The sequence below is a fragment of the Nyctibius grandis genome, chromosome 6 (genome assembly GCF_013368605.1).
Source record: "Nyctibius grandis isolate bNycGra1 chromosome 6, bNycGra1.pri, whole genome shotgun sequence".
Lineage (NCBI taxonomy): Eukaryota > Metazoa > Chordata > Aves > Nyctibiiformes > Nyctibiidae > Nyctibius > Nyctibius grandis.
This window is the reverse complement of record NC_090663.1, coordinates 26669570-26685976: the sequence shown is the minus strand read 5'-3', so window position 1 is coordinate 26685976 and position 16407 is coordinate 26669570. Positions and strand designations below refer to the sequence as shown.

Here is a 16407-nt window from a genome sequence, read left to right as displayed (position 1 = left end):
CAGCAATACCAAGCAAGGTTTCCCAAATGACAGTTGCAAGCAGGTTTATAAGCTGCTTCTCAGTAGGTATTGGATGGGTCAAAGCTTGGAATATTTTTTTTTCTATAATCTGATAAAAACATTGTACCATACACCAAGACCATGGCTTGCTAATCACAGTTTTACAAGGGCAGAACTAAAAAGGAAAAGGCAAGTTTGAGAAATTGCAAAAACATCAGGTTTCAGCTGTAGGTTGTATGATTCAAATAGCAGATCAAATCAAATATAGCACCCACATAATTTAAAGAATAATCTCTAAACTGTGTTTAACAAAGAAAACACACACCCTTAGCTGCACAAACACACCACCACCTATCGCCATACAATGGGATGATTACCAGTTCTTAAAGTAAACATGCAGAAAGGGAGACAGGCACCTAAGACATGTTTGCTTTCACTTCTAATTTTTAACCATGTCATAACCTTCTTCACTTTTTCTTTTGGCTTCAGCTCGTCTACCACAAAATGTATCTTTTTGTCAAGCATGCAAGGTAATTCTAAGAAGACTGAAAACAGTACAAGAGAAAGTGAACATTAAATAAATCTCAGGCAAATTGAAAAACCTTTTTTTTAGAGAAGGGGTAAACAACATTGTTTTTAATCAAGTTCTCAACATAAGAAGCATAAGTTCTTATACTTTGTTTTCTTAATGCCTGCTGCAGTATCACTTCATTTTACTGTTTTATACAGCTCCTCCGAAGGCTCCACAGCCTTTGATATAACCTGTACCTAGAAGGAAAATTACTCAATTCACCACCTTTAAAATGAATAGTCAAAACCACTCATCTCTTCCTATCAAATCCCAAATAGAAAGCCATCATGAGAGCACTTCTCCTTCAGCCAAACAGAATGGCTGTGAAATGTCTCCCCGAGCACAAGCTGACCAGTTATGCATGCAAGAAAATGCCTTAAAAATCAGTGCAACAAAAACCATTCCCCAGACTCTCCAGCCAAGGACAAGTACATCCGTGCATGCTACCTCAAACAGCTCCTGGAGAAGGGACACTCCCGAAACAATTATTCTGCGTGGTAGCTCAGTGGTCCATTTCTTTATCATTGGCTAGCACAGTGATGAAGATTTTGAATTAAACACACACACGCAAATTATCTCATCTCTACAAACTAACAAAATAGGAAGGTTTTCACCCCTTCAGAATCTGCTCAGGATGCTACCATATATTGACTCACACAGTTCATATGCAGCTATTCTTTTCTTGTTTGTTGAAAGGCACTCGCACAACTAAGCTCAGATGACTAAATAAGAATGGAAATGTTCACAGCTGTTGGCTTCTGCTTTTCTAAGTTCTGCCACTGTCAATCTCTTCCTCTCAAAAAGTCACACAAATAGGGTGGGTCCAAAACCACCTGCTTCCTTATACAACATTGATTTGTTCGTTACCACAGTTAAATTCAAGGGCTAAAATATACATATAAAAATAAATGCAACATTTACAGCTAGCAGCACAAATTAAAGCTTTACAAAACTGCACTCTGGATATAAGTGTGGATACCCAAACTTTGGGTATCTACAGCATTTCAGAGAACAATGAACTTCACAGGAATGTGAATTAGGCAAAGGACAAATATTTGACACTTTAAAGGCCACCACCATTTGTTGCAAAGAAAAGTAGGAAATGCTGACAGAAGCATTCAAAAATACATCTGGTTATGAAGAATATCAATACATTGAAGAAATTATATTGTATCCCTTAAATGAAACTGGGAAACATTAATTTAATTTTTTTCTTTCCAGGTAAACGAAAAGACTTCCCTGGGCAAAGATCTGCAATTATAAAAGAGGTTTAGGTAAATGTCATCAGGTAGAGAAGGAACACACACTTGATAATCCTCAACTTATGTTGACAATTAAAGGAAAATTATTTTGATTTGATTGTTGTTTTTGACGCACACACTATACTGCCAACAACGTTCTGTATATATAATAGCTTTTGTGCTCATTTTTCTCAGTGCATATTAAAGAACATTATAAGGGAAATGCTCTTCAGGATAATGCCGGTAGAACTGCCTTAATTTCTTTGAATAAAGTAATAAACTTAAAAAAATAAAAATACCATCTTGAAGGAAAGTTTTTAATTTTCTCTAAGGCTGCATTACATGCACAAACTAACATCGCCTTAAGAAAGAGGAATTAATCAAAATGGTCACCAAACATTAATGCAAAAAGTAAAAATTATCCAGTGGGGTACACCCTTAACCACTGTACGCTATCTGTAGTCTATTCTCTTCTTATTACATTCTTATAGTATCCAATATAGAATGCCTGTACATCTTGGGGGAGACAAATCTCTTCTCACCCTACACATCCTGTCAGTGGTTTATGGATCTCCTTTAGAGTCAGATATTATTCTGGTTTTATGCATGTATGTGTTAAAAAATATCAGACGATCTATGGAGACAGTTTATGGTTACCCGCTTGCAAAAAAACCAGGCTGCCAAAACACACGCAAGGAAATGGATTAAACACATTGCATTCCTAAAGCAGAATCAACATATCCAAGACCTAAAATCTTCCTGTTTTTAACATGTACATTCTACTTTCTCAGTGCAAATTTTGTGGATTGGTCTTCAAGTACCAACTTAGCAAAATATCACCTTCTAATTTATCAGAGATGTTACTCACTTCTCATCCTCCAGTGATCAAACTTACTGAGGCAACACCTGAACCACCTCAAAGCATTAATTACTCAAGTCCATGGTCCTGCTTCCATTTAGGCTGAAAAATTCTTGTCTATTACTAACTAACCTGCTAAGATCAGTATTCGCTAACAGAAATTTAACTCACAATGGTTAAGGCTATAAAAGAAAACAGAAAGGTTACAAAATTCTATAGGCTGAACAACTATGATTACCAACCCTACCTTTAATTCTTCTGTGGAAGAGTCCTAGGCTTGATTTTGCCTTCCAAATGGCAGCTCCTTTTCTATCTTACTTTCTTCTTATCACTTGTGGACATTTAACAGAAAGTCTAAAGTCTACTTTGATAAAATGCAACACATTCACAACCTGCCTTCCCTCCCATCTCCATGCTGGCATGTAGCAGGATGTATAGAAACCAAAATAAACCTGTTTAACTGCTCAGGTGGCCTGTCTAAAGTTTGCAGAGTTGCATCAGCTGTTTGTCTGGTAAAGGAGGGGGGGGAGGTGGAATGTGCAGGTAATCCCTCAAGGCAAAGATAAAACCAGACATTTGGTAAGTCAGCACTAACCCATGTCCATGAATATACAACAGGGTGATCAACAGACATGCCATCCAGCTTCCACATCCAGAACAGACAGGTGTAGAAATACTGTAAGAAGAAACTGAATATTTCTTTATTATGCACAAATGATCTGGAGGACAGCAGAGAAAACAAAGATAAATAGCAGAGCAATTCAACCGAACATAACTGGGAGCTCATGTTCCGCCAAATCAAACGGCCGTGTGTTAAAATCCAAGTAATGCGCAGCCTTCAAAACTTTTATAAGATTAGTAAATGCACTTAAGCAGGATCTGAACACTTCAGCACACACTGAAAGACTGCTTCCCTGTTCATCTGCTAACCTCGTCAGCTTTTCTTGACTCCTATTCCGCATTTGACATGTACTCCTTTCAAATACGTTGCTCCCTTCTCTGTAGCTTCCATATAAAATTTTACCTCCATACATACTACTTCTACAGGCCTACTACTACTCTTTCAGGTTCAGGATTGGGCAAGTTGACTCGATAACTATTATTACATTTTATCAATACACAGGTTATTTTCCATTTTGGCACTTGTGAGGCCGCACCTCGAATACCGTGTTCAGTTTTGGGCCCCTCACTACAAGAAAGACATTGAGGTGCTGGAGAGAGTCCAAAGAAGGGCAATGAAGCTGGTGAAGGGTATGGAGAACAAGTCTCATGAGGAGTGGCTGAGGGAACTGGGGTTGTTTAGTCTGGAGAAAAGGAGGCTGAGGGGAGACCTTATCGCTCCCTACAACCACCTGAAAGGAGGTTGTAGCAAGGCAGGTGTTAGTCTCTTCTCCCAGGTAACAAGTGATAGGACGAGAGGAAACGGCCTCAAGTTACTCCAGGGGAGGTTTAGATTGGATATCAGGAAAAATTTCACTGAAAGGGTTATCAAGCAGTGGAACAGGCTGCCCAGGGAAGTGGTGGAGTCACCATCCCTGGAGGTATTTAAAAGACATGGAGGTATTTAAAGTAGATGTAGTGCTTAGGGATATTGTTTAGTGGTTGACTCAGGAAGTGTGAGGTAGAAGAACTGACAGTGAGATGATTAAGAACTGGCTACACAATAGAGCCCAAAGAGTGGTAATCAATGGTGCCAAGTCCAGCTGGAGACCTGTAACCAGTGGAGTCCCCCAAGGATCAGTGCTGGGTCCAGTCCTGTTCAACATCTTCATCAACGACCTTGATGAAGGGACAGAGTGTCTTCTCAGCAAGTTTGCTGATGATATGAAGACTGGAGAGCTGGGCAAAGAAGAACCTAATGAGGTTCAACAAGAGTAAGTGCAGAGTCCTGCACCTGGGAAGGAGTAATAAAATGCACCAGTACAGGTTAGGAAGCGATCTGCTAGAGAGCAGCTCTGCAGAGAAGGACCTTGGAGTCCTGGTGGACAGCAAGTTATCCATGGGACAGCAATGTGCCCTTGTGGCCAAGAAGGCCAATGGTATCCTGGGGTGCATTAAGAAGAGTGTGTCCAGCAGATTGAGGGAGGTCCTCCTCCCCCTCTACTCTACCCTGGTGAGACCTCACCTGGAGTATTGCGTTCAGTTCTGGGCTCCTCAGTTCAAGAGGGACAGAGGTCTACTGGAGAGTCCAACGGAGGGCTATGGGGATGATTAAGGGACCGGAACACCTGCCTTATGAGGAAAGTTTGAGAGACCTGGGGCTTTTTAGTCTGGAGAAGGGAAGACTGAGAGAGGATCTGATTAATGTGTATAAATATATGAGGGCTGGGTGTCAAGAAGAAAGGTGCAACCTCTTTTCACTTGTGCCCTGCGATAGGACACGTGGCAATGGATGCAAGCTAGAGCACAGGAAGTTCAACCTCAACATGAGGAAGAATTTCTTTATTGTAAGGGTTACAGAGCACTGGAACAAGCTCGCCAGAGAGGCTGTGGAGTCTCCTTCTCTGGAGACTTTCAAGACCCGTCTGGATGCGTTCCTGTGTAACCTGCCCTAGATTGGTCCTGCTTTGGCAGGGGTGTTGGACTCGATGATCTCCAGAGGTCCCTTCCAACCCCTAACATTCTATGATTCTATGATTCTATGACTTGGCAGTGCCAGGTTAACGGTTGGACTTGATGATCTTAAAGGTCCTTTCCAACCAAAACGATTCTATGATTCTATGATTTGAAGTTCAGACTGGGACTACCCCTCAGAATTACTCTTCTGCGCAATGCACTTCTACAAGTCTCTGTGTCCAAACCAACTATTCCTCGAGAAAGAGTGTACTTCACTGGGAAAGCCACTAGTTTTCCTGTGCTTGTGAGAACTTGTGCAAGTGAAGAACTGCAGATAAAACTGCTCATGAAACAGATGGAAATGTTGCACACATGCACTAGTGCATCCATATGTACCTCAGCAGTACTGCTCTGATGCTCACACTGCTTATATTACCCAAGAAAAGACAAGGCCAATAGTAATAATGGACGGAGATGGAATTTGTACAGCAGATCTATTCATTTGTACACAACTCTTTGGCTTCATGTGGCAGTGTTTTAATCCTAAGATGCAGAGTATCCCTACACTCCAAAAGGATCAACAAATGCATTACACAAAACTCTCCTGTGCAAAGATGACACACAAAACAAAATACAAAAGATTATCACGGTATATTGCTACCAGGGACCACGCTAAAGAAAGTTTGTAAATGAAAACTTGATGAATGACTGCAGTAGTAATTAAAACAGACAATATTTGACTGGTAGTGATATAAACAGGAAATTTCATTAGCTCCAGAAGAAGCTACAACAAACATAGAGCATTTGCTGGGACCTGTGGGAGGACATTAAAGTATTCCAACAATGAGTTATTAAAATGTTGCCTTAAACCTTGTTTTTTAGCAAATTTCATTTGTAATTTACTAGGAAAAAAATCTAACTGATCAATAGTTTCTTATTCAACCAATCTCAGTATTAAACGACGCTTTCCAGAAACAAGAAGAAAAAAAGGAAACCCACTAAGACAAACCACACATACAAAGTAAAAAACAACAGAAGTAACAAACCCACCTAAAAGCCTAAATTTTAAAAACATTCTTTCAGAAGCACTTAGTCTAACCAACCTCAAATATCAAAAACAAGATTACAAGATTCATCTTTGACTAGAAACTGCAACACTTCACATAGAAAAGAAAGGCTTGTTTTATTTTTATAGAAAGCTAACAGGGAGGAGGCTCAAATATAATGTATTATTGCCATCCTCACTATGGAGTTGTTTACACAGGTCTCTCTAAATACAGTGTTTACCAGTCACATCTGCTCTCCAGGGTTAAGAAGTCAGGCAAGATATGGTGAAAATGTCGATGGAAGAATTACATTAAGCACTTTATTTTCTGCATTACACTATTTTTCTTTGTTGTATTTTAAACATTACAAAATTCAGCTTAGCAAACAAATGAGAATATTCAGTCATGTAAGATTAAATTGCCCAAAAGAAGGACTTTCACAACATCCTTACTTAGTTCTCTTCAGATCTTCCATTCAGGTACTGCAACACCTTCTTTCATACATGATAAAAAAATAAAGAGGAACTGCAAAATTCTATAACCAAGGATATAATATTCCTATTATTTTTACACAGATGTCTGAAATATTTGACTTCATAACGAAATCTGGTAACATGACCAGGAGCCTTCTGTTACCAGAAAGCTTCAGATATGGAATCACAAGAAGCAACAAGTTCTTCTAGTCTGACATACAACATAAGGCAGTGGCTGAATGAGGAATTCTTGAAAAATTGTGTATTTCGATACAATTGATTAAAATCAGCTCTGAGAGATGCTTTAGAGTTTGATTTTTCTTTTAAAGCCAGGAGCTTCTTAAAAAGTAATCACTACCTCCAAATACACCCCATTTACTAATATTATCAAGCCCTGAGAAACAAATGCCCTGCTATTTCAATGGGCACAGAAACTGTCACACATTATATGTGGTACTTACTGCTTATAGCCAAGGTCCTATGCTGCAAATCAACATTATGAGCATATATTCACTCTGAGAGGAACAGAACTGAGTAATCAATTCTAACAGACTGCCTTTATTACAGCATTTACAAAACTAGTAATTAGTTAATTAATAATCATTTTGTTGCTAAAAAAGAACCATTAAACCAGTATTGGAGGACACATTACAAATAAATTACGCCACACAAACATTCTAAGTATAGAATCCTAAAGCAACAGTTTACAGCATTTGCAATACTACTACAAAATGATTTTAAAAATATTTTTGCTTAAATAATGGAAGAGATATAAACCTTACCACAAAGCACATAAATAGACAGGTAGGTGCTAACTACAACTGGTTTTAGTAACAACAGTTCTTCAAATCCAAACTTTTTTTCAGCACTTAGGATTTAACAGTTTGCTACCTCTGTCTGCCAGAGACCGAAACCCAATCCATTTTAATGAACGAATCAAGTTTTTTTTTCCTGTACAGAGATACTTGTACTTTCCAAAAGAATTATTTTCTGCAAGTCAAGTTGTAAAATACTACGCAGTTGTTCTGGCTGAAGTTCCTTTTTTTCATCTGAATCTATTTTCTGAGTACTGCTAAGCAATACCATGCATCTCATTCCTCCGAATTGCAATTTCTTTTGCTGTTCAACATGTACCTCCATCCCACTGCCCACCTTAAAACAAATAACCCATTCTCCAACCTAACACTGACACAGCTGTTATAAAAATCTTGCTATCTATTGCCAACACACATCCCAAAGCAAGAAAGCTCACAATAAGCACCATCACTTTCCCACCATTTACTTCAGAAAACTATTCACACCTCCTTTAAATCTAGCACTTGACTTTGCTGGGAGTTTCTGACAACCTGCAAAACAGTTCTCCCATTATGACCACATATGACTCACAGAGATCTGGGTCTCTTGGTTGGCCAACTTACTAACTTTAAAAAAATTCCTAGCCTTTTTCCTTACTGCTCTCCTGCAGAGTACCCTGGAGTGGTGTGTGGGCTATTGCACTTGAATGGAGAAATTGGTCAGTGGAGCCACCGTCTATAAAGGGAAACTCATGAATGTTGCCTTGTTTCCCTCTCTTCATGCTTACTTTTGCAGAACACAACAAAACATGTTAACTTTAAAACCTTCTTTGCCCTCTGTCCAATTTGGCTGAAATTGGTCTTTTGGTGATACATTAGCTGTTTGCATAAATTCTGTTTCCAAAGGAAATCAGTCTAAAAAGAGTGAGAAGGACTTAAAAAAAAAAAAAAAAAGGAAGTACAGGTAACATCAAATCAATAAACTCCACTGCATGTGCTGCTTCTCCTTGAGACAATATGAAAGAAAGAGGAAAAAGATGATGAATGACAGCTAGTTACATTTACTTTGGAACTACAGAGTCCAATGTAAGGTCATCTGCACAGCAGCTCTCTTAAAGGCTACAGAGGCTAGATCATGAGTGAGTATTCTTTACTGCCAGAAATGTTCCAGTAGATGCATGAAAATCCAAATGGAAAAAAACAAGTATTCTCCCTCTGTTCATAAATTGAATATGTACATTGGAACAAAAGCAGAAAAAGGAAACAAGAGTGAAGAAAAATGCCAGATATTTTAAATTGCTCCTCCTATTAATAGCACTTCCTGTTTTCCATTTTGGCCACACTTGTTTCTCCAACTATTCTGCTTATCCAGCTGCAGGTTGTTAAGATTGTATCTTGCAGCTATTATGTCTCAGAGCAATTTAGGTTTTTTTTTCCTATTTAATATGGGAAGGTTTTGTGGCTTTCAAAAACAAGTAAGACTATTTCCAGTCACAAAACAGGCATGAAACCTGCAAAAACAGCAGCTTCACAGAACAGCTGAGGCTGAACAGCTCCTTCTATGTCTTGAAGTACGGGAGAGCATTTCACATGTATGTTTACACAACATGCTCTTGAGATCACTTTGTTTTGAAGTACACTAAATTTGAGAAGCATCTATGCCCACATACAGCTTACGCCATCACCAGTCAAATTAGATTGCAAGCAATGCATTAATGACAGAAACACCTTTGTTACGTACTGTGTCCAGTTAATCAAGGTCTCTCTTTAAGATGCAAGAAAAATGTCTCAGTGACATTAAGATGGTTACTTTTTACTACATTTACTATAATGTACTGTTCCTTCCTGTTCCCTCACATTTTTTCTTATTTCTTATACAATGTCCTCAGAGGTCAGTCAGAAGACAGAGCTTGCAAAGCTCAAGCTGTGAAATTCAAACTTAAGTGAGCCAGAGACCATTATCTACAAACACAAGCTTCTCTGAGACATTCTTGGCCTCAGCATGTGCTGTACTATCTGGCTCACATAAAGTGATTTGCATAAAATGATGCACCTGCATGCTCAGGTGCAGTGACTTTTTTTCTAGTCTGTGGTTCTTTAGCACTACAGAATTTCAGGAAATAAATATGAGAACAGTTGATGACTATGGCTCAAGTGGCAAATGTCACAGACTGGAGCAGCATACATGAAACGAGGCGGTTGAGGGCCCCGGGAACAAGGAGGATGTTGTGGATGCCTTGGACATTCGACTGGCCTAGTTGTATGGATAGGCAAAGGGGAGACTTTTTTTAAATTTAGGTGGGTATATCTCACTTCAGACAACTGGGCATTGAAAAGATAGTTTCTAATTAGGATGGCTGTATTTCACTTCAGACAACTTGGCCTTGGGAAAACAGAGGCACAGAAACCTAAAGATAAGGGAGTTGCAACAGCTGCCTTGAAGGACACAGCCTACGTGACCTACGTGATCCATGGACTGAGTTTGCGCAGAAGCAGGGGTCAGTTAGCGAACACAGCGAGGAAGACCATAAGCCTTCATCTGAAGACCCCTGACGACCACCACAGAAAACGACTGCGCGTGCGGAACGGACATTTACATATATTAATGAGTTCCGGGAAATCTCGTGACTATGCAAATGAGTTCTTGGGAATCTTATGACTATGTATAACTTTATGGTATATAATCTCTGAAAATCTGCAAAATCGGCAGAGCACTCATGGTGGATAATCCCCAGTGCTGCCCAGCGCTGCAATAAAGAATGCCTGCTTAATAACACACTCTGGTGTTACTGAGTTTTCTTTCGGACTCCTTACCCAGCCGCACCTAGCTTCCCACTTCGGTGAGGAAAGTTAGAAAGCAAGGGGGTTTGGAGATCTCCGATTTTTGTATCGGAAGTCAAATTCAGTATGGTATGAAGTACACACTACAGAACACAAATGAGGTCAGATTTTTCTAGTCCATAGTTCTATACTCCATCATGGAAAGATTAAATAGAAGCATCACCTTTTCTTCAGAGCAAAACTTGGTGATACATTTTTTTCCCAGAACTCATCATAGTACACATGAAAATAATTTCTTCTCTGGTTAGTTAATTTGACACAATCAGAACTATGTTACATACAAAGCTGAAAAATAAAAACTCAACAGATTATGAGCTTGGTATGACCAAAAAGTAGGTGGGAAACTGCAAAGACAGTACAAACAGAGCACCAAGCAAATATGTCCACTCAGTAGACAAAATGATCCACGCTTCACAGACTACATCCACTAACAATGTTCATGGGAGCAAATAAACACAGACTTTACCATCATATCGGCTGGGAGAATCGCATGCTTTCTGAGGGGTTGCCACTCGCAGGAATATCTGTTGCCTCCATGAATGCCGTCGAGTCCTTACAGGGCTGTCCACACCAGTGGCCTGCTGGCTGTGTTTGGATTCGTAGTCGCTAAAATTGCAGAACACAGAATGGCTTGTGAGTAGGTTACCTGAACCTGCTAGTAACAGTGACACAGTCTTCAGTGAATACAATAACACAAATCAACTAAGGAGTGCAGTGTGCTGTGCACATGCTGGGTCAAGCTCTTGGTGTTAGGTAGGTGAAGCTTGCTTTGTGGCAGCAGGCTTATGGAAGGCTGCAAGCATCACTTAGGTTCACCAAAAGGGGCTGGCAGCTCTGTGCAATCTGCTTTCTCCAGTTTTAAGTAATTTTCAGCTTTCTTTACAGCAGCGTATTAAACACAATGCATTAAAGACACATACACCATAATGCATCTTTACCATTCTGCTATTTAAATGCCATCCCCAAAATCTAGCAATTAATCATAGGAGACACAAAGAACTGCTGATGCCTTTTATCAGCACACATCAAGAAGCTTTATAAACACCAACTAAACTTCCAACCTTCTGTGAACTAGGTATGTAATATATTCCTTCACAACACAGACTTGGAGCAAAACTTTTAACCTTTGTGCTTGCAAGTCACCATCTAAAATAAGCAACAAACTTGGGAACAGCATCCTGGAACCTTGGATGTTACTCCTTTGATGTAATCCATAAACTACATACAGAGGTTTTTATTCAGAATATTAAATGAAATCATGAACAGCAATGCTGTTTTCTTATTAAAAATCCACTAAAAACTTTCACCTGTTACATCTTTGAACTATTCATTGCTTTATTCCAGCCATTCGCTAAATGGTTGCATGACTCTCTGTTGAAGCTGAAAGGGACAAATGAACTTCAAATAGCTCTGGCAGCAACTGGGAGGAGCATTTTATGGGCCATCCTTCCAATCTGAGGACACTGACATTGCTTAGGATGAACCATGTATATTCTGTTAACTGAAAACTGCTAATACAGTCCTTTGGCAGAAATAATCACAGAAGTACATAGACAGAAGCTGCATGACCATTACAACACCAAAATGGCTAAGTTCTGTAATCTTAACGGGAGAGGAGTCTGGGATAATTCCATCCTTCTGACAGCACTCACATGCAGAATACATGCAAGTGAACTGTTGCACAAATAACGTTTTGCAAGTGCAAGAAGCATTTGAAATATTCCAAAGAAACCTTTGAAAATACAGTTTTACCTCCAGGCTTTAAGAGGGAACCCTACCTTGTTGTGCTCCTAAAGTCAGAGGTGTTATTTTCATCTACAGGAGCCAGAAATTTTAAGAAATTTGGCACAGAAGAGGAAGAATGAAGCTTTTTCCTTAAGGCAGTACGGTAGGAGATGCTGAGAGTGCAGTTGGGAAAAGTATAGTTTAGAACAAAGAAGTATAAATCCACAGAATAAAAACAATACATACTGCTAAGTTTCAAACAAAAAAAGCAGCTAAATCCTGAAGGCCTGAATATCAAGGAAACCAAAGTCAAAACTGAAACTGCTAACAAAGTGCTACTTTGAAATACGTATTTGTTTGGGCAAACTAAAATGTTCCCATATAAATAAATGTACTTCCAGTAAACTTATTATTCTTTGCTATATCCCAAGGTTTCTAGTGCATGTTTCAAGTAAATTCCTTTAGTCTAATAAGAACTGATGGCAACTTTATCATTGCACATTTACTTAAATATCAATTTCAATGATTAAGGGAAAAGGTTAAGAAAAGCTGATGTTGATAATCATTGTGCTGGCAAATGAAAAATAAGACTTTGGCAAGAACCATTTTGTAAAGTATTAATGGGGTCTTATTCAGACAAGCTTGGAACTTTTAAGTTAAAAGCTGAGCCTTCTGACTCATCATTTAAGATTGTGGCTCTATTTATGCAACAGACAGGAGCACTAATCAAATTTCATCAACAGTCTTCCGGCCAACATAATTCTGCTCTTTCTTTTAAAATAACAAGCCCCCAGCATACTCAGAAGGTGGTTAATAGAAGGAAGTGAGAACACTCAGACAATGAAAAGTTTCTGCATGGAATGAAAACAGAAAATTACCTTGCTGATGATACTGGAAGACTTTTTCCTCAGAAGAGTACACAAAAACACATGAGTAGGAGAATTTACTCCTGAAAAACTAAGTTTAAGAACTGCTTCTGATAAACCATAATGATATATCTGGATGGCATTTAGTGCTGTCTCCTGGAATGAGGGGATATTCTGGGATAATCACTAACATGAAGTGAAGCTGTTCTTTAGTAGCTGGTAACGAGCATGAAGAAGATCAGGCTGTAGCATGGTGTGCCCTGCAAACAGGTTTCACTTACAATCGCATTGTAAATCCACCACAATTACACCGTAATTTCACTTACAGAATACAATCGCAGAATCACAGAAACGTTTTGGTTGGAAAGGACCTTTAAGATCATCAACTCCAATTGTTAACCCAGTACTGCCAAGTCAACCACTAAACAAAATCCCTAAGCACCACATCTACTCGTCTTTTAAATACCTCCAGGGATGGTGACTCCACCACTTCCCTGGGCAGCCTGTTCCACTGCTTGATAACCCTTTCAGTGAAGAACTTTTTCCTGATATCCAATCTAAACCTCCCCTGGAGCAACTTGAGGCCATTTCCTCTCGTCCTATAGCTTGTTACTTGGGAGAAGAGACTAACACCTGCCTTGCTACAACCTCCTTTCAGGTAGTCATAGACAGCGATAAGGTCTCCCCTCAGCCTCCTTTTCTCCAGACTAAACAACCCCAGTTCCCTCAGCTGCTCCTCATGAGACTTGTTCTCCAGACCCTTCACCAGCTTCATTGCCCTTCTTTGGACTCTCTCCAGCACCTCGATGTCTTTCTTGGCCACCTGGGCACACTGCTGGCTCATATTCAGCTGGCCATCTTATGGCCGCAGATGTTCTCGCAGATGTAAGCTTGCAGATGTTCTGCAGGGGCTCAGAGAACAACATAAAGAACAAATTCAAGCATACAAAGAGGAGCTGGAGCAAACACTCAGTTCGGTGCAATCAACTTGGGCAGTTTGGCTTTATTGATTTAACTCATTAACCCGTTTAATATCCCTATCAATTTCTGTTTTCAGTCTTGTTGCTTAAACGTTCAATATGGTATACCCTTAAATGACAGGGAAAGGGAAAGAGAAGTTGCTACTGTGCTTGCAGAATTATTACCAAATCTACTTTTGAGAATTTAACCTTCAGGATGCAAGAAAGTCTTATTAAAATGAAGAGTAAAGAGGACATTGTAGACTCACATTTCCTCACCTGAGCTATACCATACTTCTGAGGTGAAGCTAAATTAAGAGAGATGCTTGTCAGCACTCAGCAAATACAACTGAAGGAACTGGTGAAACACGGTTCTCAGTTGAGTATTTTCTCAGGATCAGAAGGTCCAGAACCTTGGGGAAACAGGACCTTCACCCAAGGCAACAAAACCAAACAATAAACAGCAACAGCAATAAAAATTGCTTGCCAACAGTCAGTGACTGTTGACAGCACTTCCAAGGACATTCAGTCTCATTAGCCTTTTGAGCTAAAATAAGCAGTTTTAGCTCAAGGGATTAAGAATGGGTTTCACAGTTAAGATTTTCGGGGAGCTACTTGCTTCAGGTTCTTAGGGAAATGATGGTTTCATGTCCTTTTCTCAATGTTCTCTACATGTATTTTTGTTCTAAGAAAGGAGGCACAGAAAAGTTATCATTTGATATTGCTCAAAGTAACCAAGACAAATATATAAGCTGGGGGGTTGGGGTTTGTTTGCTTCTTTGTTTGTTTTCGGTTTTGGGGGGAGTGGGGGTGTGGGTTTTTTTTGTTGCTTGTGGTTTTTGGTTGTTTGTGATTTTTTTTGTATAGGTTCTCCAGAATCTTGCTATTTCTTGCCCCATTTTGTTAACTTCGTCAATTTGCCTTTAATGCCAGGCACAGAAGAATATTAACATGTTTCTGCGTTACCATGAACAAAGCAGAACAGAACTGAATGATTCAGGAGGGACAGAGTGAGCTGTATCACAGGTTCTTGGCAACTTATCCCTCACACAATTTAAGCAGTGCTGCTGTCTGCTGCATAACAACAAGGTGCTTTGGAGCAACTGGCTCGAAAGTCATGGGTCCGTGTGTCTGAAAGAATTTTATTTATTAAAACAAAAAATTATGTAAGTAGCAGCTCTACACTCAGTACCAGAGCAGTTAAAAGTGTTCCCTCTCCCATAAAAATCTACCACCTTTAGTCTATACTAAATTATTTTAATTATTTACACTACAGAGCTTCATATTTATGACATGGTAAAACAAACCCTACCCCAAACTATGTACAGGTGCTAGCTCACCTCTTTTGTGCAACATGCCCACTTTGTTCTCCACTTGAATTATGCCTTAGATATTTAAAAAAGTTGGGTGAAGAGGCCGAGGGATTAAGACGAGGTACGTTAGAACGTGCAAGTTGACCAGAAGAACTTTTAGATTCGCCGACAGATGCATTCAAACCGTATAGCGGGATTCCAACCAGAGCGATGGAGTTCAGGTAGCACAAAGAACAAAACACAGTAAGAGATGAAAGGAGGGGAAGGGGTGGGGGGGAAGTGAAATCCCTTCTCTAATCTTTGAAAGGGACCTGGCATATACAAATGAGCCATTTAATGCAGTAACTATAAGAGGCTGAACATCTTAATCAGCAAAGTCCCAAATACATACTTACAGGCTTCAGCAAGGCATTTCAGCATATGACTAAATTTAAACTCCCCAAAACCTGTCACTGACACACCCTTCTTCTCCCTCACATGTGCTTCCCCTTGGCTTCTATGATAAAGTCAGGCACATGATCAATGGATGAGAAGTGAAATGCTACAGGAAGAACTGAATTTATTTACACTTTGGAAGCTACTTATGAATTGAGGTAAACTGTTCAAAAACACTCATAAAATGTAAAAGACTTGTTAAAAGTCTATCGTTGCAGTGATTTTTGAGAACTTTAAGTATACTTTTCTTTTAAGTTTTCCATTTCCCCTGGTTCTGTACATTTGCTATGAAAGGGAAGCAACAGTGATTTCTTTTTGGTTTGAGTTATGTGAGGGAGCAGGCACACTCAGGTCTTACTAAAAATTACATGAACAAACCTAAACAGAAATAACCAAGGAAATGAAAAATATACTTAATTTCTAGCTACATTCCTATAGTAAGATAAGAACTGAGTGAACAAGCAGCTACAAGCATCAGGGCAACTCTCATGAAGGTAACAGACCAACACCACAAGTCCTAAACTGCATTACAAAAACATTCCAGTATTTTAGAATCAAAAAGGTTCAAGGAAGGGACAAAAAGGCAACTCAGGTTATGTTTCCTTTCAAATACTATAACTCTCTTTCTTTCACTGTCATCACCTATTTCAGGCATGCTCATTTCCCTGCCTCCTGCAGGGAAAAATGAGCTGGAACACATACAGATTTCCTACTGTCCAACTTGTGTA

The 16407-nt window shown here is 39.4% G+C and overlaps 1 protein-coding gene across 4 annotated transcripts in view; it reads right to left on the bottom strand.

Annotated features, from left to right (window-relative positions):
- TBC1D1 (TBC1 domain family member 1) overlaps nt 1-16407 on the bottom strand; it is a 118079-nt gene that overhangs the window by 28007 nt on the left and 73665 nt on the right. For 3 of the 4 annotated variants that reach the window (XM_068404271.1, XM_068404270.1, XM_068404273.1), the window contains 3 exons: nt 15272-15397; nt 12160-12279; nt 10848-10987 (listed from right to left, as the gene is read on the bottom strand). In XM_068404271.1, coding sequence (XP_068260372.1) covers nt 10848-10987; nt 12160-12279; nt 15272-15397 — 386 coding nt within the window. The remainder of the gene's footprint in view (nt 1-10847; nt 10988-12159; nt 12280-15271; nt 15398-16407) is intronic. The other variant, XM_068404272.1, reaches the window with a different exon arrangement.